The sequence below is a fragment of the Rana temporaria genome, chromosome 4 (assembly GCF_905171775.1).
Source record: "Rana temporaria chromosome 4, aRanTem1.1, whole genome shotgun sequence".
Classification (NCBI taxonomy): domain Eukaryota; kingdom Metazoa; phylum Chordata; class Amphibia; order Anura; family Ranidae; genus Rana; species Rana temporaria.
In genome coordinates this window covers 7,899,803-7,926,292 of record NC_053492.1, presented here as the reverse complement: position 1 = coordinate 7,926,292, position 26,490 = coordinate 7,899,803, and the positions used below count along the sequence as shown (strand labels likewise).

Genomic DNA, 26,490 nt, shown 5'->3' with positions numbered 1-26,490 from the left:
GGGGGCCATCGCATCTTCCCTGGAAACCCTACATAATATTATCTACAGAGGCCGGCTCCCTGATCGCCCCGACACCTCTCTACTTGCCACTTCCCTTTCCTCTATATTGTCACAAAAGTATCCAAACACACCTGGCTGAAATCTCCCAACAACCCCCTGTGGTTTCACCCTAATCTGCAGGAACTGTACTCCCTTCCTGATCCCAATCGTTGGTACTCCAAGGGGGTTAAATATTTATGCCACCTGTACAACGCTCAGGGCTTTAAATCTTTTTCTCAGCTTTGTTTAGACTTTGGTCTACCGAGATTGTACCTATTTTATTATTACCAGCTCAGGCACGCTATCCATGCCCAGTTTGGCTCCCTGGACGATCCCACCGACCTGCCCCCATTGGAAAAACTGCTCAGACAGCCGGACCCCACTAAACTTGTCTCCACCTACTATGCAGCCCTAATGACTGACTTTAACCCCAGGTATCACAAAGCTCAGGTAAAGTGGACTTCTCTGGACCTCTCCCTGGTAGACGAGGACTGGTCAGAATTTAGTGATACGTATAAAACTTCAGTTATTGCTTCCCCGGATCGCATCATACAGGTCAACATTTTTCATCAAACCCACCTCACTCCGGCTAGGTTACACAGGATGGGTCTCCTGCCCTCGGCTGCCTGTTTCTGTGGCTGTGGCCAGGAGGCCGATTTCTTACACTGCTTCTGGTCATGCCCAGTAGTTCCGGGACTTCTGGGAGGAAGTGGGTGCTTTCATCTCATCGGCACTAGGCCTCCCAAACATAATCCACCACAAGAACTGCCTATTTTGGCAAATTACACCTATCATCACATGCCAAGAGACTGCTCCGCATACTCTACTAGGGCTGCGCATCTTCACCGGTCTCACGATTCGATGCGATTACGATTATCAAGTCCACGATTCGATTCGATTCGATTCGGCGATGCATCACGATGCATCACGATTGCAGCGCAAGTGCGCATGGCTCTCCCCCCAAAATACTAAAGGAGATGATCAGAGACTGCAGACATGCTACAGGAGATGATTAGAGACTGCAGACATGCTACAGGAGATGATCAGAGACTGCAGACATGCTAGAGGAGATGATCAGAGACTGCAGACATGCTAGAGGAGATGATCAGAGACTGCAGACATGCTACAGGAGATGATCAGAGACTGCAGACATGCTTCAGGAGATGATCAGAGACTGCAGACATGCTTCAGGAGATGATCAGAGACTGCAGACATGCTTCAGGAGATGATCAGAGACTGCAGACATGCTACAGGAGATGATCAGAGACTGCAGACATAGTACAGGAGATGATCAGAGACTGCAGACATGCTACAGGAGATGATCAGAGACTGCAGACATGCTACAGGAGATGATCAGTGACTGCAGACATGCTTCAGGAGATGATCAGAGACTGCAGACATGCTTCAGGAGATGATCAGAGACTGCAGACATGCTACAGGAGATGATCAGAGACTGCAGACATGCTACAGGAGATGATCAGAGACTGCAGACATGCTACAGGAGATGATCAGAGACTGCAGACATGCTACAGGAGATGATCAGAGACTGCAGACATAGTACAGGAGATGATCAGAGACTGCAGACATAGTACAGGAGATGATCAGAGACTGCGGACATAGTACAGGAGATGATCAGAGACTGCGGACATAGTACATGAGATGATCAGAGACTGCGGACATAGTACATGAGATGATCAGAGACTGCGGACATAGTACAGGAGATGATCAGAGACTGCGGACATAGTACAGGAGATGATCAGAGATTCAGAGATTGTGGACATAGTACAGGAGATGGTCTATATTTCTCCTCCATACAGCCCAGTCCCTGCAGTGACAATGACTTATCACAGGTGACACATCAGATTCCACTACATGCCCGTACCCCCCCTGTGTCCCCGGATAACAGCACCCCCTCCTCCTCAGTACTTACATGCTGTTCTGCGCAGTGCGCACACAGGATGATTGGAGGGAACAATGAGGAAAAATACATGATTTTGCCTGTGCATTTTCAGTGTGTTTTTATGTGCTGACATTGTCATCAATACGCCCTTTAAAAATGCACAGATGACAATGAACCCTCAATAAAAATATCAGTACAGCGAGGACTACCGTGTTATTTATTTTCTATTAAAATTAACACATTCCCAAGTCCTCGCTGTACTGACATTTTTTATTGAGGGTTCATTGTCATCTGTGCATTTTTAAAGGGTGTAAATAGGGTGAAACTCCCCTTTAAAAAGTGCACAGGAATACACATGGCTGCTGGGGGGCAGGACTCAGGGATTACATTCCACAACTGACAGAGCCCTGTGAGTTTCACTGCACTGTCTGTCTGCTGAAATTTCTCTGACTCTTTGCACATTCCAGCACACTAGGAGTTAACACAGTGGAATGTGCAAAGAAATGTCAGCACAGGCAGAGCACGTGTAGGAGTCAGACTGCTGATAAAATACCTGTGATAATAAATGCTGTTATAGCCAGGGCTGTAATATGCTTTTTACAACATATGCAGAATCATCATACCTCATGTCTCCGTGTGTATATTACTTTCCCCTCATGTGACTCCATGCTCGGACCTGCCTCTCATCTCCCCTGATGTCCGTTCTCAGCCCCGCCCATCGTCTATAGCTAAAGTAACAGATCACAAGAGAGGCAGGCGGGGCTGAGATCAGAAGAGACTTTGAGACGAGGGATGTGAGAGGACAGAGGAAGAGAGAGGCGGGCCGGACCATGGAGTCACATGATCGCATGTACAGTTACTACGGAGCTACGAGGTATGAATCTGCATACATTTTTAAAAAAAGCACACAGAGCGATTGCCACTTAATGGATTACAAACCGCATTTATAAAAAAAAAAACATTTTAAAAGACCTGCTCGGAGCGATCTCCCGGGAGGGGCGGGGCAAGTCGGGATGACGTCACCCGACATCGATTATTGGGGTCACATGCATCGATGCCGAATCGGGGGGCCCCGAATCGCGATGCATCGTTGCATCGATTATATTCAACACCCCTATACTCTACTACTATGTTAGAAAAGCTATTTTACTGTCCTGGAAGGGCGCACAGACCTCTCTGAGGTCCCTCTGGGTAAAACGTATTAATGATTCTATCCCACTGTATAAACTTATTTTTGAACTCAGGAAACAGAACAAAACCTTCCACAATATTTGGGGTAGATGTTTGGCTAGTCCGCTAACCCTCTCCCAGCACTGATTGTGACTCTTGATTGACCATTGATGGGGCATGCCCCAGGGATCTATGCCCTGGTAATATACCTGAACCTTTTACCATTGTGCCTACTTTATATCTTTGCACTGATATCTGTTTATTTTTCTATGTTTGAGCATATTGCCTACTGTTTATGACCAGATTGTCTGGTGGTATTGTTGTTGTTTTTTGTGTTTCTTTCTGTTTGTTGGTTTGTCTTAAATCCAATAAAAATATCTTTAAAAAAAAACAATGTCCGCCTCCAGTGGTCACTTCACACTGATTCAATGTCCCGGCATTGGATCAGTGTGCCGTCTATCACAGGAGGCTGGACATTGTTACTGCGGCCCGGGAAATTCAACTCCCTGACACAGGAAGATCGCAACTCTGCAAGGAGAGGAGGAGGAGGGAGGGGAGGATGGGACCTTGAGCCTTCAGGATGACACCCCGCAATGGGCGGACCCCCGGAGGCACGGCCACCGCGTATGTGCAATTATCTGCACTTTTTTTCTTTCGGCAATATGCTGAAAACACCATTTTGGGACGATATGTTTCGGCCGATTAAATTTCCGAGCATCCCTAATTGTAAAAACACCTCTTAATAAAACCCCCATCCCGTATTATTGTATAATCTGTTATTATAAACGGAAAAGCTGAATTAGATTGGAAATAAAAAACACATTTCCGAAATTAAGAGAATGTTCTGACCCTGAAGGGGTTAATGTACGACTCCACACTATATATGTGTACATACCTCCCAACTTTCTGAGATAAGAATGAGGGACTTCTATTAGCAAAAGTATGTAGACATAGGACACACCCCTTAATGGAGAGAAAAAAACGGATAAACCCACAAGTGCATTTTTACCACTAATATTCCTTTATATTGGCTTTTGGAATTTACAAATGCAGCAGAAAAATGTAGAAATTGGATGGAAGGTTTAGCACCGGGAAAGACTTTTTGATAGATAAATAGTGCATTTTTTATACATGTATATAGATCAGACCAACATGAGGAGGAAAGAGGGACTTTGTTGTGAATGAGGGACAGTCCCTCCAAATCAGGGACAGTTGTGAGGTATATGTGTGTATTATCATCTGCTGGAGATAAAAGACGTCACAGTGACTATGGAGGAAGAGGACGGACATGACGGGGTTACTGGGTGTAAATAGAAAATAAGATCTTATTACCTCCTCTGCTGCTGATTCCAAAGATGTCTCCTCACTACTTCCTCCCGACTCACCTCTCACCTGGAACTTCCTGTTTGTTCCTGACATCACTTCCAGTCTTCCATAGAGTTTTCCTGTCTCTATGGTAGAAGTGAGAAGATCACCACCTTGTGAAGCTCAGAGGAACTGCAGCCCAGAGAAACGTCTCGTAGTGTGAACACGGCCTTGTGCTGTGTGTGTATGTACTGTATATCCTTATAGATGGGTCATCTCCACTCCCACCAAGGGGGAGAGAAATATATTACTGCCTAGTCCAGCCTTTCTCAGCCAGGGTTCCTCCAAAGGGTTCTAGGGGTTCCTTGAGCAATGGACAATTTCTGTCTCTCAGTAACAATTGACATCAATGATCTGTAAGGAGGGCAGTCTTCCCACTGATGACATATAAGAGGGTCCTTCTCCCATTGGTCACCAATGTAAGGGACCACTACACTGACCACTGATATAAGGAGAAATTCCATCCAAACCGTGAGATTGGTCAGAGACTAATTGGTATCATTCTGGGCATTGCCAGACTAGGTCTTGGTGACAGAGTGAAGGGTGATGCTGCTCATACTATATGTAACCCTCATCTACATCATGGACTTCTTCTTCAGCTTCTTTTTAAATGGCATAGAAATCCTATAGAAGAGGTTGGGGGTCCTGAGTAGTCATAGAAAGGCCCAGCACCCCAATAGTAGAGGAAGAGGTGGTCTGGTGACATGGAGAAGACTCCGGTCAGTCTCTGGATCTCCATCATTGGAAACATGGTGAGACAACAAATACAGCGGGATGGTGGAGATGTTGGTAGAAGACCCTGACCTCTGTATATGATATACTCCTGACCCCTGTATATGATGTACTCTTGACCTCTGTATATGATATACTCCTGACCCCTGTATATGATATACTCCTGACCTCTGTATATGATATACTCCTGATCACTGTATATGATATACTCCTGACCACTGCACTCTAGAACCATTATTCAGAGTTACCTTTAACCTGATGACCTACAAAGGCTTTTAACCACTTCCCACCCGGCCTATAGCAAAATGACGGCCGGGAAGTTGTTCAGTTATCCTGACTGCCCATTATATGATGTCCAGCAGGATAAGCCGCAAACGCATGCCCTGCGGTGCACACAGCTCGGCGATCTCTGTTGTGGCGTGTCAATCTGACACACTGCAACACCGATCTCGATAAAGAGGCTCTGATGAATGCTCTTTACCACATGATCAGCTGTGTCTAATCACAGCGTAAATAGGAAGAGCCGTTTATTGACTTCTCCTCATTCGCATCTGACAGTCGAGAGTAGAAGAGAGCCAATCGGCTGCTCTCCTGACAGGGGGGTCTGTGCTGATTGTTTATCAGTGCAGCCCCCCACCCAGGCTGCCTACAAAGGATGCCCACCAGGTATGCTACCCTGGACCACCAGAGATATGCCAATTAGTGCCCATTAGCAATGCCTGCCAGTGCCATCAGTGATGCATATCAGTGCCACTCATATATACCCATCAGTGCAGCCTTTCAGTGCCCATCAGTGTTGCCTATCAGTGCCACCTATGAGTGCCCATCATCGCTGCATATCAGTGCCCATTGTCAGTGCCCACCAGTGCCATCTCATTGGTGCCACCTCATCAGTGCCCATCAGTGAAGGAGAAAACTTACTCATTTACAAAATTTTATAACAGAAACAAAGAGAAATGTTTTGTTATTATTATTAATTCATTACGTTCCATTCGTTTAGATGCGGCATCGGTTATTTCTGGTAATTCGTAACTTCGGATAAAATTCATATTCATTACGTTCACTAACAGCTAAATTTGAAAGAAAATTCCGATACCAATAATTTGTTAGTTATTATTTCTGATTTTCGAATTTTGAATTTCCGGATTTTCAAATTTATTCGAAATGAATGAATGTCGATCATAACAAATGACCTGAAAAACGAAGAAACAAATGAAAGGAAAACAAAGAAATGTTTGGTCAGTGCACATGTCTACAGCTTAGTAGATGATAAATTAGACAGATAACTGAGAAGCCGCAGATGTCACTCGCTAACAAGCTTTTCGATGTTTTACGAAGTTCCAAGGAATGTCTATACAAGAGGAAATCTATATGTTGTAAACGCCTAGAAGAGGCCACTTGGCATCCTGGCGTGAGTCGCTCCTTTCCCTGGTGAAATAAAAGGTTTGTTTTCCTGGAGTCCGTGTCCGGAGTCCATTCCTGGTTTCCCAGAACTCAAAGAGCCGTTTTGCTGCAACATTTCTCTGGTGCATTGGCCGGGAAACCAGATGTGACGGCTGTGACAGGTGACAACACCACCAGCAATTCTTCTCATTCCACCTGTGAGGTTGGTGGTTCAACTGGACCCGGGCTTCAGGACTTCTGGATGTATGGAGACTCTCTGATGCATCGGTTAGTCAAGACACACGCAGGGATATGGTAAATCAAAAACTACAATTTTATTCCTCGTGGGCACTGCACTTATTCAAAACATACAAGAAAAGGAACGCCCTTGGTTCAGCCAATCGTAGTAAAGTAATTCGTTTATACAAGTAATACAGTACGTCACAATTATACAACATTCCTGAGCGTGTAACCAGCTAAGACTTGTTCTACCGCATGCCCTATCTTGTTATGCAAGATGTATTTGTTCTATTGCACGTACACAATAACATATTGCAAGGCTGTTTCTAGCTTCTGTGTAATTAATCCCAACGGTTCTGGTTTAAAGGATACTGTGAAGGATGTCAGTGTAAATCTCCCTGCTTGGTTCATGTGTCACAAGCTATTGACATGTTAATGACCCTTCCTCAGCCAGCTCCCTAGTTCAAATGGTAATTGATTTATTGTGTGTGGGAAGGAGACCGGCCTTACTGTTTACAATGATTAGATAAGGGGCTCATGTTAATTATTCTGATTGCTTCATTGTGGTCAGGCTGTTACACCTAGTAATTAACTCCGCTGATGTCTTTATCTAAAGAAACATGTCTGCATGGTCGGCTCCGACTTGTCTCCTATAATCTGTATGGGAAACCCCACTGTGTGAGGGGGGCGTTCCTAACAGGCTGTAACCACATATAAGCTGAGTTTTTGTGTCAATAAAGTGTCTTGTTCCAGCAGTAAGCTTGTCTCATGTGTGGCTTTCTGGGCGATTCCAGGGATATCCCTCCTCGTGGAATATTGGGGTGATTGTCGTTATGGGAAGAAGGGAACGTTGACGGGGATATTATACCGATACCGTCACAATTGGTTGGTAGCAGCGGGATTTTTCCCTTCTATTCCCCTTCACACCCGGATTCCAAGCAGACACTGGAAGAACTACTGGAAGTTCGTGGAAGGATCGCTAGCAACAAAACCAAGCGGGTCATCATAGCAGAATTAATGGAGCTAGACCAGGAGGACGGGATTGCAGCAACGCCAGCAGTACAAGAGATGGAGACACCAGTGATTCAGGAGGAGGAATCGCCAGCCAACAAGCTAATGAGAGAGAAGCTAGCGTGGTTCGGCCCGAACCCAACGCCGGATGTGGTTCTGAAAGTGATGGACCTGTTAGCGGAGGAGGCTAAACAAATAAGGGACGCAGAACTACAGAAGGATAAACAAATAAGGGACGCAGAGCTACAGTTAAAACTGGCAGCAGTCCAACAAGCAGCCGCACCTTCTACGAACAGTGAGTACAGCACAGCAGACGCAAGGAAGATTCCGTTTAGCGCTTTTAAAGCTTTTGATGAAAAGGACTGTGAAATTGATAACTACCTGGCAGACTTTGAGCGACAATGTAACCTGCACCGAATTGCTAGAAGAGAGTGGGTTGCAATATTGTCAGGCAAACTGTCAGGCAAAGCTTCTGATGCTTTCCGGACCGTGCCAGATCAGGATATCCATAGCTACGCCCGGGTTAAAGAAGCGCTCCTGGCTCGTTATGCAGTAACCCCAGAGTCCCACCGACAGAAGTTCAGGGACTCACGCAAAACCACGAAAGACTCTTACGCAGAATGGGCATGCCAGCTGTCCCTGTCGGCCTCTAACTGGGTTAACAGCAGCCAGGCCACCACCGCAGAGGACATTTTGCAACTAATGCTCCTGGAGCAATTTTACAATCACATCCAGACGGATGTCAAAGATTGGGTGAGAGATCGCAGGCCCATGACTCTACCAGAGGCCGCGAAGTTGGCGGATGAATATGCGGATACTCGCAAGACAAACCAGGTCACACCACGGGTACAACCTCCACAACCAACGGCGCCCTCACACCCACCAGCCGCTAGATACCAACCGCCTAACAGACCGATGACATCTAGCCCTCGCTACCCACGCCAGGAGGACAACGAACAACGCTGCTTCCGGTGCAAACAGTTGGGTCACTTCAAGCAGAATTGCCCCATGAACGACAACACCAGGTCAAATTGGTCTCAACCTGGGTACCGCCCACCAGCAGCAGCCCATTGTGTAGACTCGGCTTGGGATCTCCAGGAGCTGGGTCCGGAAGAACCATTGGGCACCCCTTACGAAGCCCTCATGGTACAATCTGTTATTAAGGACAACAGGGAACACCATTGTCAGCTGGTCATGGGCGACCGCCATGAGCCGGAGGGGCCTTGGAGGGAGCTGGGCAGAAAGAGGCACCGCCAGCTACCCTCCAAGAAGAAGAGGTCCTGGAAGTCATATAACCAGCGGACCTGGGAGGAGAAGAAGCGACTGGAGGAGATGGAATCGCAGCGGGCGCCCCAGATGCGGGCCGAGATGTTCGCCAAGGGCCCACCGGTGGCCCCTTACACCACCACCCAGTTCCTGATGATGAAGGACCACGTGGAGAGCCTGCAGGACATGAGCAAGCAGGATCTGATCCGTGAGTACATAGAGCTGGAGGAGTGCATAAGCCGCATGGAGGAGAACAACCACCTGAGGTCACAGCGGGCTGACCCCCCCAGGCTCCATGAACTGGAGATGGAGCTGGAGAAGCTCAAAGAGGAGAACCGGCGGCTGCGAAGGGAGCAGGGGGTGGCTGACCTTATGGGGCTCTGAGTCCCCTCTCCCCCCCCCCCCGGACTCTGAGCACCAGTGCTACAGCATTTCAACAAATATAACTTTTTCTTTTTATGAATCTCCTGTGATTGTCACTTCAGAGCCATAACCTGCCCCCTCCCATAGCGGGACACCTAGACGGCGGCGCACAGACCCATTCGCTGTCTTCACACTGACTTCTGGTGACTTTGCAGATCGCACAAAGACTTGGGGACTGACCGGCGTGTGATCTGACGACCCGGTAGCATACCTGAGTCGGAAGCAGTTACCAATGGAGGTCAGTCACGCCAAACGGAGTTAACCTCGGACTAAAAGCTCTGAACCCGTCAACCCTACTGGACCAGGGAAGGTCCAACCGGGTTTGCCGGAGCAGGGAGAAAAAGGGGGGCCATTGTGAAGGATGTCAGTGTAAATCTCCCTGCTTGGTTCATGTGTCACAAGCTATTGACATGTTAATGACCCTTCCTCAGCCAGCTCCCTAGTTCAAATGGTAATTGATTTATTGTGTGTGGGAAGGAGACCGGCCTTACTGTTTACAATGATTAGATAAGGGGCTCATGTTAATTATTCTGATTGCTTCATTGTGGTCAGGCTGTTACACCTAGTAATTAACTCCGCTGATGTCTTTATCTAAAGAAACATGTCTGCATGGTCGGCTCCGACTTGTCTCCTATAATCTGTATGGGAAACCCCACTGTGTGAGGGGGGCGTTCCTAACAGGCTGTAACCACATATAAGCTGAGTTTTTGTGTCAATAAAGTGTCTTGTTCCAGCAGTAAGCTTGTCTCATGTGTGGCTTTCTGGGCGATTCCAGGGATATCCCTCCTCGTGGAATATTGGGGTGATTGTCGTTATGGGAAGAAGGGAACGTTGACGGGGATATTATACCGATACCGTCACAGATACATCTCTACAAGCATTGATATTATGGGGGAACTCTAGCAAGCCTTACAATGCATTGATATTATGGGGGAACTCTAGCAAGCCTTACAATGCATTGATATTATGGGGGAACTCTAGCAAGCCTTACAATGCATTGATATTATGGGGGAACTCTAGCAAGCCTTACAATGCATTGCTATTATGGGGTAACTCTAGAAAGCCTTACAATGCATTGATATTATGGGGGAACTCTAGCAAGCCTTACACCACCGACACACACAACTTTTTTTTTCTCTTCAATACATTTTTTTATTATAATTTTACTTTTTTTTTTTTAACTTCAATACTTTTTTTATTGTTTCCATACAAGTGCCAAGAAAAATTTACATGTACATTTTTTTTTATATATACTTAGTACATTTTATGTGCATACAAAGATTTAAAATGTCCATTCATCTCATTCCCGCCCCTCCCCCCTATCTTACTTTTAAAGTGCATACACGTTTTTAGTTCCATTCTTTTCCTTATATTATTTTTTTACCCATCTTTGCTTGATTTAAAGTGAGCGGCCTATTTTACGTAACCAGTGCTCCCATATTGCATTAAATTTTTTAAGGTTAACTCTTCTAATCCATGTTCCCCTTTCCTTCCCAATTGTGCTATTCATTACATTCAACCATTCCTCTGCTGTGGGTGGATTTTGTGCTTGCCATTTTAGTGCTATTAGTTTCCTCGCCTGAAACAGGCATCTTATAACTGCTTCTAATGTATCCCTCTGCCCCATTCCCTCCTCAATGCATCCTAATAGACAGACCCTAGCTTCAAGTTCCAGAGTTGTACTAAAAGTTTCATTTATAGTGTCCAGAATTTTAACCCAATATCTATGCAATTTTGGGCATTTCCACATCATGTGGATGAGGTCCCCTGTGTTTTGACATCTGGGACATTTATCATCCTGCTTCCATCCGAATCCATATAGTTTCTTTGGGGTATAATAGACCCGGTGTAGGAGGAATAAATGGGAGACCCGTTGTGACGGGGCTAATGAGACCCTTGTCCCTAGTTCCAGTATCCTGTCCCATTGGTCGTTCGTTAAAAGTCCAATATCCTCCTCCCATCTCTGTTTGTTTCTGCTCAGCTTCTCTTTTCCTATTAACTGATCGCTAATCTGTTCATATAATTCCGAGATAAGACCTTTCAGAACCCCCACCTTGATTAGTCTTTGGAGATGCGTGAGCTTTTGCCATCTTATCGGCTGTAATTTAAATTGGGCTTGTAGTGCGTGTCTAACCTGTAAATAAGTGAAAAACATGGAGTTTGGGATATTATATTCCCTACTTAGCTCTGAAAAGGGTTTTAATATGCAGCCTGTGTACAATTGTACCACTCTGGTTATCCCCCGTTTATCCCATTCTTTTAGTTTCCCCATGGCCAAAATTTCTTTTAGATTATTATTGTCCCATAATGGGGAATATTCTGTTAATCCTTTATAGCCCAAAGCTAGTTTTGCTGCTTGCCATATTCTTACCACCATCTTTACTGTTGGATTTTTCACCGAGAAGGAGTTGGCCTCTAGGGTCTCTATTACAGATCTATGGGGAGATCCTCTTAATATCATTTTCCCGCTTGCGTTTCCTCCCCCCTCTATACTACACCCCCCCAGGTGCTGCAGCTGAGCCGCCAGAAAGTAACTATACAGATGTGGGACCGCTAGCCCTCCTCTATTCGTTGGTAATTGCAACGTTCGAAGACTGATCCTTGATTTTCCCTTTTTCCAAATTAGGGTCCTAAAGAGGGTCTCTATCTTTTTAAACCATCGGTTATCAATCCATACTGGGGAGTTGTGGAGTATATAGAGCAATTGTGGCATCCATATCATTTTGATTAAATTGCTGCGGCCGGCCACCGATAGTGGCAAATGTCCCCATATCTCCGCTTTGCGTTTAAATTTAGCCAGAAGTGGCACTAAGTTATTATTTATGAATTGTTCTGGGTTACATGTTACCACAATGCCTAGATACTCCATCTTCTCCCCAATTTTTAATTGAGGAATTCCTATTCCATCAATATTGCTTACCGGATCCACTAATAAGAGTGTTGACTTTTCCCAGTTTATTACTAGGCCCGAGAATCGACCGAACGCTTCTACTGTTTGAACTGCCGTTTTAAGGGAGGTTGTAGAGTTGCCCAAAAAAAGAAGGATATCATCCGCATAAAGTGCGACTTTTTCCTCCTCTAATCCTCTCTGAAATCCCTGTATTTCCTGTCTTGTTCTAATAGCAATCGCCAAAGGTTCAATTGCCAGGGCGAAGAGAAGGGGGGACAATGGACATCCCTGTCTCGTTCCCCTTTCCAATTCAAACGACTGTGAGACTTCATTGTTTATTTTTATTTTGGCCCTTGGGGAATTATACAGTAGCTTTATCCATTTAATAAAAGATGGACCGAACCCAAACTTCTCCAGAGCATGCCAGAGATAGTCCCACTCCAGACTATCAAAGGCCTTGATGGCATCCAATGATAGAATAGATCTATCTCCCTCATTCTCCACCGGAGTCTGTAGGTTTAGGTACAGCCTTCTTATGTTTATACTCGTGGACCGATTTGGAATAAATCCAGATTGGTCTGGATGTATTAATTTCTGAATATATTTATTTATTCTCGTTGCCAATACCTTGGACAATATTTTTACATCTGAACAAAGCAGAGATATGGGTCTATAAGATGATGTATCTAGTTGATCCTTCCCTTCCTTCTGGAGCACTATAATAATTGCTTCCATCATTGAGGGGGGTAGCCTTCCTCCTTCTATCGCCCAATTCAGCGTTATTAGTAATTCCGGGAGCAGCACCTCACCATATTGTTTGTAAATCTCCGCTGGCAGGCCGTCTGGCCCTGGGGACTTTTGATTGGAGAGTCCTTTGACTGCCTGTTGTAGTTCCAACAATGTGATTGGGGATTCCATATCATTCCTATCTTCCTCTGACAGAACTGGGGTTCCTATTCCTCTAAAGAATTCTTCAATCTGCACTTTAGCTTCCCCCTTTTTTGATCTGTATAAATCTTTGTAGTAAGCTGCAAACGTGTCCACTATTACAGATGTTTCAAATGAAATCCCACCCCCTACCGTCCTAACTGCTGGTACTTTAGAGGGTACCATATTAGTTTTCGCTAGGAGGGCCAAAGTATGGCCCACACTTTCCCCTTCCGAAAAAGCGCTCTGCTCCTGAAATAGACGCTTATTTTCAACTTTCTTATTAACCACTAACTTGTATTCCTGTTGCTTCTCCAGCCTTAGTTGTTGTTTAGATGGTGTTGGGTTTTCCACATATTGCTTTTCAGCCTCTAGGACCTCCTCCCTAATTTTCTCCTCCCATTCCCTTGAGTTTCTCTTAATCTTAGCTACCTGCTGGATCAATATACCCCTAAGGAATGCCTTAAGGGCGTCCCACACCACTCCCTCTGATGCTGTCCCTGCATTAAAGTCCAGGAATTCCCTTAATTTGATGCTAATTTCTTCTGGCTTCCCCATCACTTCTAGCCAGAAGGGACTTATTTTCCAATTACTTGGGGGACATTTTTTCCCTGTGTTCAGTGACAGCACCAGAGGGGAATGGTCAGAAATCCCTCTTGGGTAGTAGGATATTTTATTCACTGCTTGTAAACATACATAGTTTCCCAGAGCCATATCTATTCTTGATAATGTAGAATGTGTACCTGAGAAACAAGAATACTGCCGTAGGTCTGGATGTTTCACCCTCCAGATGTCCCACCACCCAACCTCTTTCAGAAATTGGCTTAGATGCCCCTCTCCTTCCCCTAGGCTCCGTGTCCCCGGTGGAAATCTATCCATCGTTCTATTTAGCACGTTGTTTAGGTCTCCAACCACTAATACCGGAATATTTACCTTGTTTACCACGAATTCCAACAATTTATATAAAACCTCCATTTTAAAGGGAGGAGGTATGTATATGTTAGCCAATACATATGGTACGTTTTCTATCAAACAGTGCAAAAAGATATAGCGGCCCAATTCATCTATTCTTGACTCCATGCATACAAATGATACCCCAGTTTTTACCACTATGCTCACTCCTCTAGAGTAGGAAGAGTGGACAGAATGATACTGGCTTTGATATTTTCTTTTATTAACCAGTTTTAACTTTGTTTCTTTAGTCAAATGGGTCTCTTGAATACAAATCACCTCTACCCCATACCACTCCAGGGTAGTAAAAACTGCAGCTTTTTTCACTGGGTCCCCCATCCCCCGGACATTCCAGGAGCCTATATTTATCATTTTAGGTCTCATAGCAGGCCAAAGATATCAAACCAAAACAGACCCTTAACATCAGAAGGTTAAAAAAAAAAAAAAAATGTATACCATTTTTAAAACTACCCAGGAAGAAGAAAAAAAGAAAAAAGCATTTAAATGTATATACAAGTATGCTCCCTTCCCTTATACTTAATCGGTGAAACGTGATACTTGTGCTATGATATATTTTTACCCTCCCCCTCCCACCCCCCGCCTTCCACCCCTCCCGCCCTGCCTATCCAGGCCTACCCTTGGAGCTGTACATGTGACCTCTCCCTTCCATCCTTCCCTTACATTACCATCCATATCTATCGTGATCCCGTGCAGATCCTTCCCCTACACTCGCCCCAGAAAAAAAAAAAAAAAAAGGGGAAGGGGCAGAGAGAAGGGGGAGGGGAAATCCCCCCACCAGTGGTGGGTTTCTAATTTAATGTGCACACGTTTTTAACGTGTGTATATAAGTATGTATATAGGTGTGTGCTCCTTTTCTTCCCCTCCCCCCTACCCCCTACCCCATGTCTATCTATTTATGTGGATTTTCTTTTTCCCCTTCCTTTTTCCCCCTTTAATATGTGTTAAAAGTGAGTTAATTTTTCTATTTTTTCCCTTCCTTGGTTTTTCAAAAAATAATTCCCAATTATTCCCCCCAAAAAAAAAAAAAAAAAAAAAAAAAAGGAAAAATCCCCCTCCCTCCTCCCAATATGTAACCCTTGTTCAGTTTTCTCTATATTATCCAGTCAATCAGCTCATAGTTTATTCCTGTGCTTTGTTCTGTTCCAGCCACTGTGCTGCTTTTCCTGGTGTATCAAAAAATTGAGGGCCTTCTGCTGTTATTATTCTTAGACGTGCTGGATATAGTAGTGCATATTTCATTTTGTTTTTTAATAGGTTGCGTTTTATAGGTGTAAACTCCGCCCTACGTTTACTGAGTTCTGGAGAAAAATCTGGAAATAGTGAGATTCTTGAGCCATTATGAAAAATATCCCCTTTCTCTCTTGCTCTTTGCAGTGCTGCTGCCTTATCAGTGAAATTGAGAAACTTCAGTAGTAAGGGCCGGGGGTGTCCATCCTTGAGATGCGCTCTGTACGGAATTCTATGGGCCCTTTCTATTGCAAAGAGTGGTGAAAAGACATCTTCCCCAAGAGTGTCTCTGAACCACTTTTCAAAAAACTTTATGGGGTCAGTACCCTCACTGTGTTCCGGGAGGCCCACCACCCGAATGTTGTTTCTGCGTAACCTGTTTTCAATTTCATCAAGTTTAGATGCCTGCCATCCATTTTGTTCCTTTAATTCTTGCATCTGTTGTTTTAAAGTGTACACCTCATCCTCCACTTGACTCACTCTCTCTTCTGCTGATGTTATCCTTTGTACAGTCTTTTGTAGTTCCTGGCCCATTATCCCTAATTCTTCCTTTATTTCTTTTATCTGGTTGGTCAAATTATTCAGTGACCCCCTGCATGCATTTATGGCACTTAATATCTCCTTCAATGTTGGCTCTTCCTCCCGCCTGGGGTCATCGGCTACATTTGCAGAGGGAACTTCTACAAAAGTTTTTGCTAATGCCATTGCGCCCCCCCTTGGGGCTCCACCACAGGGTTTTTTTTTAACTTTGGGAGCTGATGAACCTTGTCCACCGCTTTTCCTGTCCATTGCTACCCCTGTTTGGTTTTTAACCTGTGTTTGTGAGTGCTGAGCCGCTTTTCCAGGTGATTTTATTAAAGTATGTGAAAACTGTTCCAGTTTAGCTGCTGCTATTGCTGCTGCTGCCGCCTGCGCGGCCTTCTCTTTATCTTTTGCCGCCCGTGTTATTTGGGGGCATCCGCTCTCCTGATTGGACTGTCCTTTTATTATAGCTGCTGCCATTCTTCAAAAAAAAAAAAAAAAAGAAGAAAGAACGTTTTTGATAGTATGTCTGATATACCAATACCAATCTGCTCCAAAATGATCACTGACAGACGCCAGTAAGTGCTCGGTATACATCCGACAGGGACAGGGACACTTTAGTAGCGCTTATTTTAAACTATTTCTACTACTCCTACTGTGATTGCACAAATTCCCTCAGATCCTGTATCACTGTTATCTGCTACTTCATGTAGCTTTAAGAACCATCAACGGGAAAGCAGGAGAGAGATGAGGGGAAAAAAAAGGCAAAACAAAAGAAGCAGATATAAAAAGCAACAGTTCAGCAATGACACTAGCACTTCAACATTCCATTCCATTGATCTTCCAATTCCAATTAATTAACCTTTATTTACAGTCCGTTACTCACGTGACCTATCCAGAGAGAAGTAGGGGTCTTTAGATCCTGGAAAGTTTTGTTGGTCGCAGAGGCTCAGCAGTGCAGTAATCCACTCCAAATCTGTGTACACCCTACTTTTACTGCTATATTTCACTGTATTTCACTGACCCAGCTCCTCATATACTCTCCAAGTCTAAATATCTCACTCATAGGGACAGAGCGGAGCGATATAAATGTCTGACCTTTGACTGCCTTTATAAACTATGGCTAGCAGACATGCAGAGCGTCAGGTCCTTTAAATATAATAGCTATATAATGGCTATATAAAATATAATAGCAACAGCTGTTTTTTTTTCCCCCTTTTTTTTACTTTTAAACAGATTACAGTCATAGAATCAGGAAATAGTAAAAAGGAAGAAATGCGATTGGTCAGGAAAATGACTTGTCTGGAATGTGGAGGCAAAGTCATACAATACAATACACAACGTGTTACATTATTATAACAAAGTCTTGTAGAAAAGATCACACCATAGAAAATGGGGGAAAAGGACAAAATAAACCCGGATATTAAGGGGAAATTTGTGTACGAGGAACACCTTAACAATCACCACCATTTTATTCTCCAGGGCCTCTGCTATCAGATAATATATGTTTGGGGGTTTTATCTAATCTTCAGACCTAAAAGAATGCAAAAACATCTGACAGTGAAAGGGTTGATGTGAGCTAGATGGGATCACTCTGCTGTGCTCACACATTAGAGCTCCCCCTAGCTGCAGCCTGGTAATAACATTGCTAGGAGGTCTATTCATTTATCTGCTCCATACTTCCCATCTTTATATAAACGTCTCCTGACATTCAGGGGTCTATTCATAAAATATGTGCATAGCAATTCCCCCGGGGAAAGTCCATGTACATTCCTTCTGTGTGAATGGGGGAAAGATGAATGTTATTAGGATATTTGCTGTGCTGGTTGAACGGTTTCCATTCATTTACAATGGAAATTATTGCATTTGGCCACTAGATGGAGATAATTTCTAAGGTACTTAGCGCCATCTAATGGCCAAATGTGGTATTTTCTGTTTTACGTCAATGGTCGGTATTAAAACCACAGGGGCAGATTTGTGCCACTAGATGGAGCCGATGATCCCATATTTCTCATGATTGGAGGAACGCGTGTCACATTCATTCTACAATTTGTTTTATAATAGATCCCTAAATGTCTGTGAAATCTTCCACCACAAAATGTATTCAGCCAATGAGAGGGAATGACTCAATTTTTATTTTTCTCCGGCTATCAATGGCCAACATAATTCTAGCCCTAGACCTCCTCTGTAACTCAAAAGATCCTACCTATAGAATTTTTTAAACGTCGCCTACGGAGATTTTTAAGGGTAAAAGTTTGGCTCCATTCCACGTGCGGGGCGCAATTTTGAAGCGTGACATGTTGGGTATCATTTTACTCGGCGTAACATTATCTTTCACAATATTAAAAAAAATTGGGCTAACTTTACTGTTGTCTTATTTTTTATTCAAAAAAGTGTTTTTTTTTTAATTTTTTTTAAGTGCACTTGTAAGACCGCTGTGCAAATACGGTGAGATAAAAAGTATCGCAATGACCGCCATTTTATTCTCTAGGGTGTTAGAAAAAAATATATATAATGTTTGGGGGTTTTAAGTAATTTTCTAGCAAAAAAATCAGTTTAATCTTGAAAGGACAAAGTCTGAAAAACAGGCCCCCGTCCTTAAGTGGTTAATAATCAATTCCACTTCTATATCCCGGGGGGAAGGACAGGAAAGAAAAAACACAAGTACCATAGTGCTCTCTGCTTCTGAATTTATTATAAAAGCCCCCCTAAAAAGTTACACTTACAATAAAAACAGCAAGTATCAGATCACCAGCTCACTCACCGCCGATCGACATTCACATTAGATTTTATTAATGATTGATTGGAATATGTTTATAAAGTGATATAAGCTCATAAAATGTGGGAGGGGTAACTCGGCTCGTTGGTCTAGGGGTACGATTCTCGCTCGGGGTGCGAGAGGTCCCGTGTTTAAATCCTGGACAAGCCGTAGTTTTATATATTATTATTATTTTTTAGGATCGGTGTACAATTGATTTTTCATATATGTGATTGATTCATACATATTTATGTTTTCTATAATAATTTTTAATGAATGGACAACAAGGTCCTAATAAAGATAGAATTTGTCCCGGTAGATAAAGATATACATAGGAACATCTTTTCATTTTATTTTAGACTTGTTTTTTTATTGTATGTATATGGCGATACATCGCACACTCATGTGGAGATTAGATTGTAACGGGACATTACCACGGAGCTCAGCGGTGTGATCGAGTGAGAGCGCCCTGCTGGTTTGCAGATTAAGGTGACACGCTCTCCAGCTATATGAATGTGAGCTCTGTAGTCACAGGAAGAGGGCGTGTCCTCACAGACTGTGGTGATGCCTGAAGGGTTGCCTAGGCAACAGGCAGGTATATAAGGTTTCATCTCATTTGACCCACCCATCTACTGACGAAGGCCAATGAGAGGCCGACACGCGTTTAGAAGGGAGGAGCCCTATCTGTGATGTCAGGCGAAGCGCCGTGGGTCTAGATCGGCGGTGAATGAGCTGGTGATTTGATACTTGCTGTTTTTATTGTTATTTCTTGTAAGTGTAACTTTTTAGGGGACTCTAGCTATGACTAAGCACTAGTTTCAGTGCGAAACGCGTCAGCAGTCGGGTTTTATTTTGCTGTGACTTGTAGTGCTGTCCTTCTTTTAATAAAGGCGACAATTTGTTCAGAGTGCGGCTGTCCAGAGACAATTTTTGTTCCTGTGTAACTTTTTAGGGGGTCTTTTATAATAAATTCAGAAGCAGGGAGCACTATGGTACTTGTGTTTTTTCTTTCATGTCCTTCCCCCCGGGATATAGAAGTGGAATTGATTATTAATAAGTGAATGGAGGAAGGTGGTGTTTGGAGACAATTTATACGTTGATTCCCCACACAGAGGTGCAGTCTGGAGACTGTAGGAATTACTACCATTGGTAAAGTGGACGGATCGTGATCGGACACGAGGAGTGATCTGTCTATGAGTTTTATACTCACCCTTGAGGTGAGCATGCATTTTAGCAGGTGGGGGTGCGCACTGAATATTGGATCCATTTAAATCGGATTTTTCACAGCGGTGACAGCTTTGGAAACCTCCATATGAACTGTTTTTTTTATCATTTATTTCTTTTTTCATAAATAGTTTTATGGAATGTATAATTATTTGTTTCTATAAGATTTATAGATACGCAGCGCTGCACTATTTTCACACAATTAATACGCAGCTTCTACTTTTCAGAGGTGCGATATCCTTCTCTGTACAATCCGTGTTTTATTGCTTGCATGGAATATTGGAATTTTCTGAGATTGTGGATTTGGGGTTTTCATGAGCTGGAAGCCACAATCATCACAATAATGACAAATCACGGCTTGAACCCTCTTGCTTTGCATGCAACGAGTCTCTCTCATATATTCGTCTCGCCTTTTAAGTTGCATTAGTGAAATAAATGAACTTTTGCACCATATTAGAATTTTTCGAGTTTCACCCGTATATCAGGGTGTGCTTCTTCCCCACATGTCCAGCAACATTCACATACAAGACATTTCCCGCACTCACTAATACACCTCGAGGGTTGTGTGGGACCCCTGATGTACAGGAAGACAGGACTTCAGTGAGGAACATTTCCCTCACTCAGGACAGGAATACGGCTTCTCCCCCGTGTGAGATCTCTGATGTTTGTAAAGATGGGAACTCTGTGAAAAACATTTCCCGCACTCAGGACAGGAATACGGCTTCTCCCCCGTGTGAATTCTCTGATGTTTGGAAAAATTGGACTTCTGTGAAAAACATTTCCCGCACTCAGAACAGGAAAAAGGCTTCTCCCCCGTGTGAGATCTCTGATGTATGGAAAGACTGGACTTATATTCAAAACATTTCCCGCACTCAGAACAGGAAAAAGGCTTCACCACCATGTGAGATCTCTGATGTGCGAAAAAACTGGACTTCTCTGAAAAACATTTCCCGCACTCAGAACAGGAAAAAGGCTTCTCACCCGTGTGAGATCTCTGATGTATGGAAAGATTGTACTTCCGTGAAAAACATTTCCCACACTCAGAACAGGAAAAAGGCTTCTCCCCCGTGTGAGATCTCTGATGTGCGGAAAGACTGGACTTCTGTGAAAAACATTTCCCGCACTCAGAACAGGAAAAAGGCTTCTCCCCCGTGTGAGATCTCTGATGTTTGGAAAGACAGAACTTATCTGAAAAACATTTCCCGCACTCAGAACAGGAAAAAGACATCTCCCCCGTGTGAGATCTCTGATGTCTGGAAAGATCGGACTTCACTGAAAAACATTTTCCGCACTCAGGACAGGAAAATGGCTTCTCTCCCGTGTGTGATCTGTGATGTCTGTAAAGAATGAACTTATCTCTAAAACATTTCCCGCACTCAGAACAGGAAAAAGACATCTCCCCCGTGTGAGATCTCTGATGTGAGGAAAGATTGGACTTCACTGAAAAACATTTTCCGCACTCAGAACAGGAAAAAGGCTTCTCCCCCGTGTGAGATCTCTGATGTTTGGAAAGACAGAACTTATCTGAAAAACATTTCCCACACTCAGAACAGGAAAAAGGCTTCTCCCCCGTGTGAGATCTCTGATGTGCGGAAAGATTGGACTTCCTTGAAAAACATTTCCCACACTCAGAACAGGAAAAAGGCTTCTCCCCTGTGTGAGATTTCTGATGTCTCTTAAGACTGGACTTCTCTGAAAAACATTTCCCACACTCAGAACAGGAAAAAGGCTTCTCCCCTGTGTGAGATCTTTGATGTATGGAAAGATTGGACTTCTGTGAAAAACATTTTCCGCACTCAGCACAGGAAAAAGGCCACTCCCCCGTGTGTGATCTCTGATGTGTGGAAATATAGCACTTCCTTGAAAAACATTTCCCACACTCAGGACAGGAAAAAGGCTTCTCCCCTGTGTGAGATCTCTGATGTTTGGAAAGAACGGACTTCTGTAAAAAACATTTTCCGCACTCTGGACATGGAAATCTCTTATGTGTTGGAAAGACAACACCGTCCCGCACAGTCTGAGGTTCCTCAGGATAAGAGGAATACGATGGTCCGGCACCGTCCCGCACAGTCTGAGGTTCCTCAGCATAAGAGGAATACAATGGTCCGGCACCGTCCCGCACAGTCTGAGGTTCCTCAGAATAAGAGGAATACGATGGTCCATCTAGACTGTGTGGTGCCGGATGGACATTTGAGGTAGTCGGGTTTTCTCCTGGACTATACTGTGTGATGTCCTCATCTTCTACTTTACAGTCTGGAGACAAAGTGAGACAATCCTCTGAGGTTTTCCTCATCTCCCGTCCATCTACTAAAATAGAAATACAAAGATTATTACTAGACATCAGCTCATTGGTTCCCCTAAACCAGGACTCCGCCCACATCAGGCAGCTTTGTCTCTGAGGATCTTACAATTCCCCCCTCAAGGTAACTAGTAAATGGGTCCTCTGATCTCCTACCAGATCATTTCTTTATTCATGGACCTTAGTCAGAGAGTGAGGAAACAACGAGAACTGTCTTTTATAGGAGTGACAGTGATGAGGGGATTATAGGATGAGGGTCAGGAGTATGTAATGTACAACATAGAGTATATCGTGCAGGGGTCAGGAGTATGTAATGTACAACATAGTGTATATAGTGCAGGGGTCAGGAGTATGTAATGAACATGTAGCACCCTGGTGTTTAGGAAGGGTGGCTAATAAATTGAGATCACCAGGTGGTAGTTATCCTTGCTTATTGATAGGAGATCTACTGATTCCTCTCTAACTTTGGATTTGCACCTTTTCTCTTCTGTCACTAGGTGGCACTAGACAAGGGTGTAGCAAGGTTGGATTATGAATGGATGGGGTGCCTCAGCCAATTTGCAGGGGTTTCTTTGGTCCCTTGGCCTGCTGGGAGAGACTATTAATTTGGGGGGAGTCAGGTGATCAAGGTTCTGTGCCACCTGGACGGCTGTCTGGGTGGACGTGTGTTATGTCGCCCGGGTTCTTAGGCCGGAAGGCTGAGGCCTATCCAGGAGCAAGAGAATTAGCGCAGGATTGGGACTGCAGGATTGGAGTCCAACTGAGAGTAAAGATTCAGCCGAACGGGGAACCAGTTGTGGTTGGGGGTGGAGGGGAAGATGTCGCCACTAAGGGACCATCCACCTTGTTACCGGAGACTACAGTTAGTAAGCTGGAGCCAGTACCAGAGCAATCTTCTCACCAGCCTGGGACATTGAAGAAGTGGGAAAGCTTCAGCAGGTGCCAAGCCAGGGGCCCAGCAGGATAGCGGGGGAGACGCTCGAGGAATATACAGCGGGTTAGCTGTAGAAGAGCTCAGCAGATTCAGTGGCCACTGAATCTGGAAGTCCAGTGAGTAGGGAGGAGCCTAACACCTCCCGGTTCGGTTTGCGGCAGAACAAGCGAATAGACCGAAAGTTTGTGCGAACATTTGAACACTGTTAAAGTTTTTGGGGCCCGAACGTGAAAAATCAAAAGTGCCCGCAGGCTCTATATACTCTGAACAGCAGTACACAGGCGGTCCCCGGGTTACAAACAAGACAGGGACTGGAGGTTTGTTCTTAAGTTGAATCTGTTTGTAATTTGGAACTGGTACATTTTGTAAGTGTAGCTCCAGCCAAAAAAAAAATTTTTTAAGCTTTTTGGAAAACATAGGGAAGGGTTATCGCCCCTGTAACATTCGTTTTGCTGTCTGTGCCCCATGTTCAGAAGATTTCACCTCACTTTCTGTCCCAATGACAATTGGATTTGGAAAATTTGGGGTTATTAGGGAAACAAGGATTGGTGATAAAGCATCAGTGGAGAGGAGACACCTTTTTCCCATATCAACTCTTACAGGAGAGAATTTCCCTTCCTAGGGGGCAGATTTCCTCTCACTTCCTATTGTCTCCCTCCGTTTGTAAGTAGGAGTCGTTTGTAAATCGGATGTTTGAAAGTAGGGGACCGCCTGTATATACTATACGGCCTGCCCTATATACTCTGCAGAAAATTGGGCGTTAGCTGTTGGTGGTGCCAGAACACAGTAAGGACTCACCGTTACTCTTGGTGGGTGCAGGAACGGGCCCTGCTGTGAAATATTAGATCAAAAAATGTAATTAACAGGGGCGTGTAAACAGGGGCAGAAAAATTGGGCCTTAGGCAGTGGTGGTAGTGCCCTGAAACACAAATATTCTTAGAAGCTATCAACATGAACATTGAGGAGGAATAGGATAGTCACTCAGCATAATAGGATAGTCACTTAGCATAGGCAGTCTTCAAGGGATCCCACATCCATAGAAAAATCAATTGGTTACATCAGCATCAGGTGCTTGGTAGCTGGTGATCCAAGACTGATCCATTTTTATGAAGGTGAGCCGATCAACAGAGTCTGTGGACAGGCGCACTCTGTGATCAGTTACAAAGCCTCCAGCAGCACTGAATGTGCGTTGGATGCAGGACAGGCCAGTAGCTCAATTGCATATTGTGCAAGCTCTGGCTCAGCTGTGATTCCCCTGTTTTTAAACGAATTGGACAACATTGTCTTATTTTTTAATTGTGTAAACCAATCCATCTATCTGTCACCCCTTTTTGATGAACTATTGCTGTGTGTTTTTCTATGATTAAAGTTCATTGTACCATCCATAGTGGTCTGTTTTGGTCTACTTTGAGAGAACTTTATTTTCTCACTTTTTTGCTAGATTTTTCTAGGCCATCAGAACTGCATTGACATAGTATTCTATGTGAGTGAGACTTGGATAGATGCACTGAACTATATGTAGATTTATATATACTACCTCTTTCTAAGGTATTTATAATCAGTTGATCCAGGCATTACTCCATATTTTTCACTCTGTCCAACAAGGCCAAGACATTGCCTTCCACATGCTGGTAGAGAGCCGGAATAGTGTTCTGTGAAAAGAAATGGAGTTTGGGAACCTGCCACTGAGGTACCGCACATTCCACAAATGGAGGCAGAGTCTACCAGCTGAAAAGGCAGCAGTTGCAGTGCTAGCAATTTAGCCAAGCTAGCATTCAGACGCTGAGAATGTGGATGCCTGGGACCAAATTTCTTTCTACGATTTAGCAACAGGGGTAGAAAAATTTGCCTGCTACAATCGGATGTTGGGACACCTAATTCTACACCTTCATTCCTCTCAGTGCAGGTTTCTGAGAGGACTGAGGGTATAGTGGGGTTGGAGATCCCAGCTGATGAGGAGCAAGGAGAGGTCCGCCTTCTTCTTTCATGTGGGTCTTTTAGGTACGCTTGCCAACAGACTGCATGGGAGGTCGACATATGTCTGGTCAAGCATGTGTTGCCCAAGCGGTTGCTGTTTTGGGCACGCTTGATACGCTTCAGACATAATGTTGCAAACAGCAACGGTGCGATCTGTTGTACATGTGTCAAAAAAGGCCCACACCAAAGAACTTTTCAAAATACGCGGAGAGTCAGAAGCGCCCTGCACATGCTTAGCTCTGCAGTGTGATGCAATAGGGTGGCTGCCCTTAAGCTGCCCCCTGGAGGGCATTCTGCCTCACTGGAGATGTTCCTCCTCCTCCTCTCTTCTATCAGGCACCCAAGTAGAGTCAGTGACCTCATCATCCCTTCCCTCCTGCTCACTGGAGCAAACTTGGCAGTATGCTGCAGCTGGGGGAACATGACTGCCAGTTTATTGTCCTTCTTGGGCACTCCCTCTCTCTAGGCTCACGTTACTCCCTTCCTCAACCTGGGTCCCATCATCAGAGCCTTCAAAACGCTGCGCATCCTCCAGCAGCATGTACCCGACACTGTGGTCGAACAGTTCGGGGGACTCCTCTGTGCATGATGGTGGGGATAGGGAAGGATTGAGTGATGACATGGAGCCAATGGAATAGGCCGCTGTGGCAGCTGCATTGGCAGGCAAACTACTCTGAGCAGACTGTATATATATATATATTAGCTGAATACCCGGCGTTGCCCGGTCTTCCTATCTTAACCCTTTGGGGAGGAAAATCATAGTAATATAAATATACCCATCTTTTATATAAGGGTGTAGGTAAGGGTTAATGTAACGGTCATATATTTTTATTTGGCATATAAGTAATATGTGTAGCAGGTATTATTGAAAATATCTCCAGGCGTACAGAAGTTATGTGGGAACATACATTTCCCATTGATTTGCATGGGACTTTAAACAAAAACCCTGACCCTCACAAATGGGGGTAGTTAAGGGATAAATTAACTATCCTATAGTGTAAGTGGACATATAAGTAACATGTGACCAAGTGTTATGGAAATATCTACAGCCGTTTGGAAGTTCTGAAGTAACATGTATTTCCCATAGAGTTGAATGGGACTTTAAAGAAAAACCCCGACCATGGCAAATGGGGGTGGGTAAGGGTTAAACCACCTATCCTATGTTTGTTGCTGACATATAAGTAACATGTGTGCCAAGTTTCATGTTAATATCTTTAGCCGTTTGGACGTG

The 26,490-nt window shown here is 44.2% G+C and overlaps 1 protein-coding gene across 1 annotated transcript in view; it reads right to left on the bottom strand.

Annotated features, from left to right (window-relative positions):
* The window catches only part of LOC120935481 (zinc finger protein 208-like), a gene marked incomplete at its 3' end in the record, with an annotated part of 61,129 nt that overhangs the window by 12,437 nt on the left and 22,202 nt on the right, over nt 1–26,490 (bottom strand). The window contains exon 4 of the mRNA XM_040347532.1: nt 20,677–21,988. Within this exon, the coding sequence (XP_040203466.1) occupies nt 20,677–21,988 (1,312 nt within the window). The remainder of the gene's footprint in view (nt 1–20,676; nt 21,989–26,490) is intronic.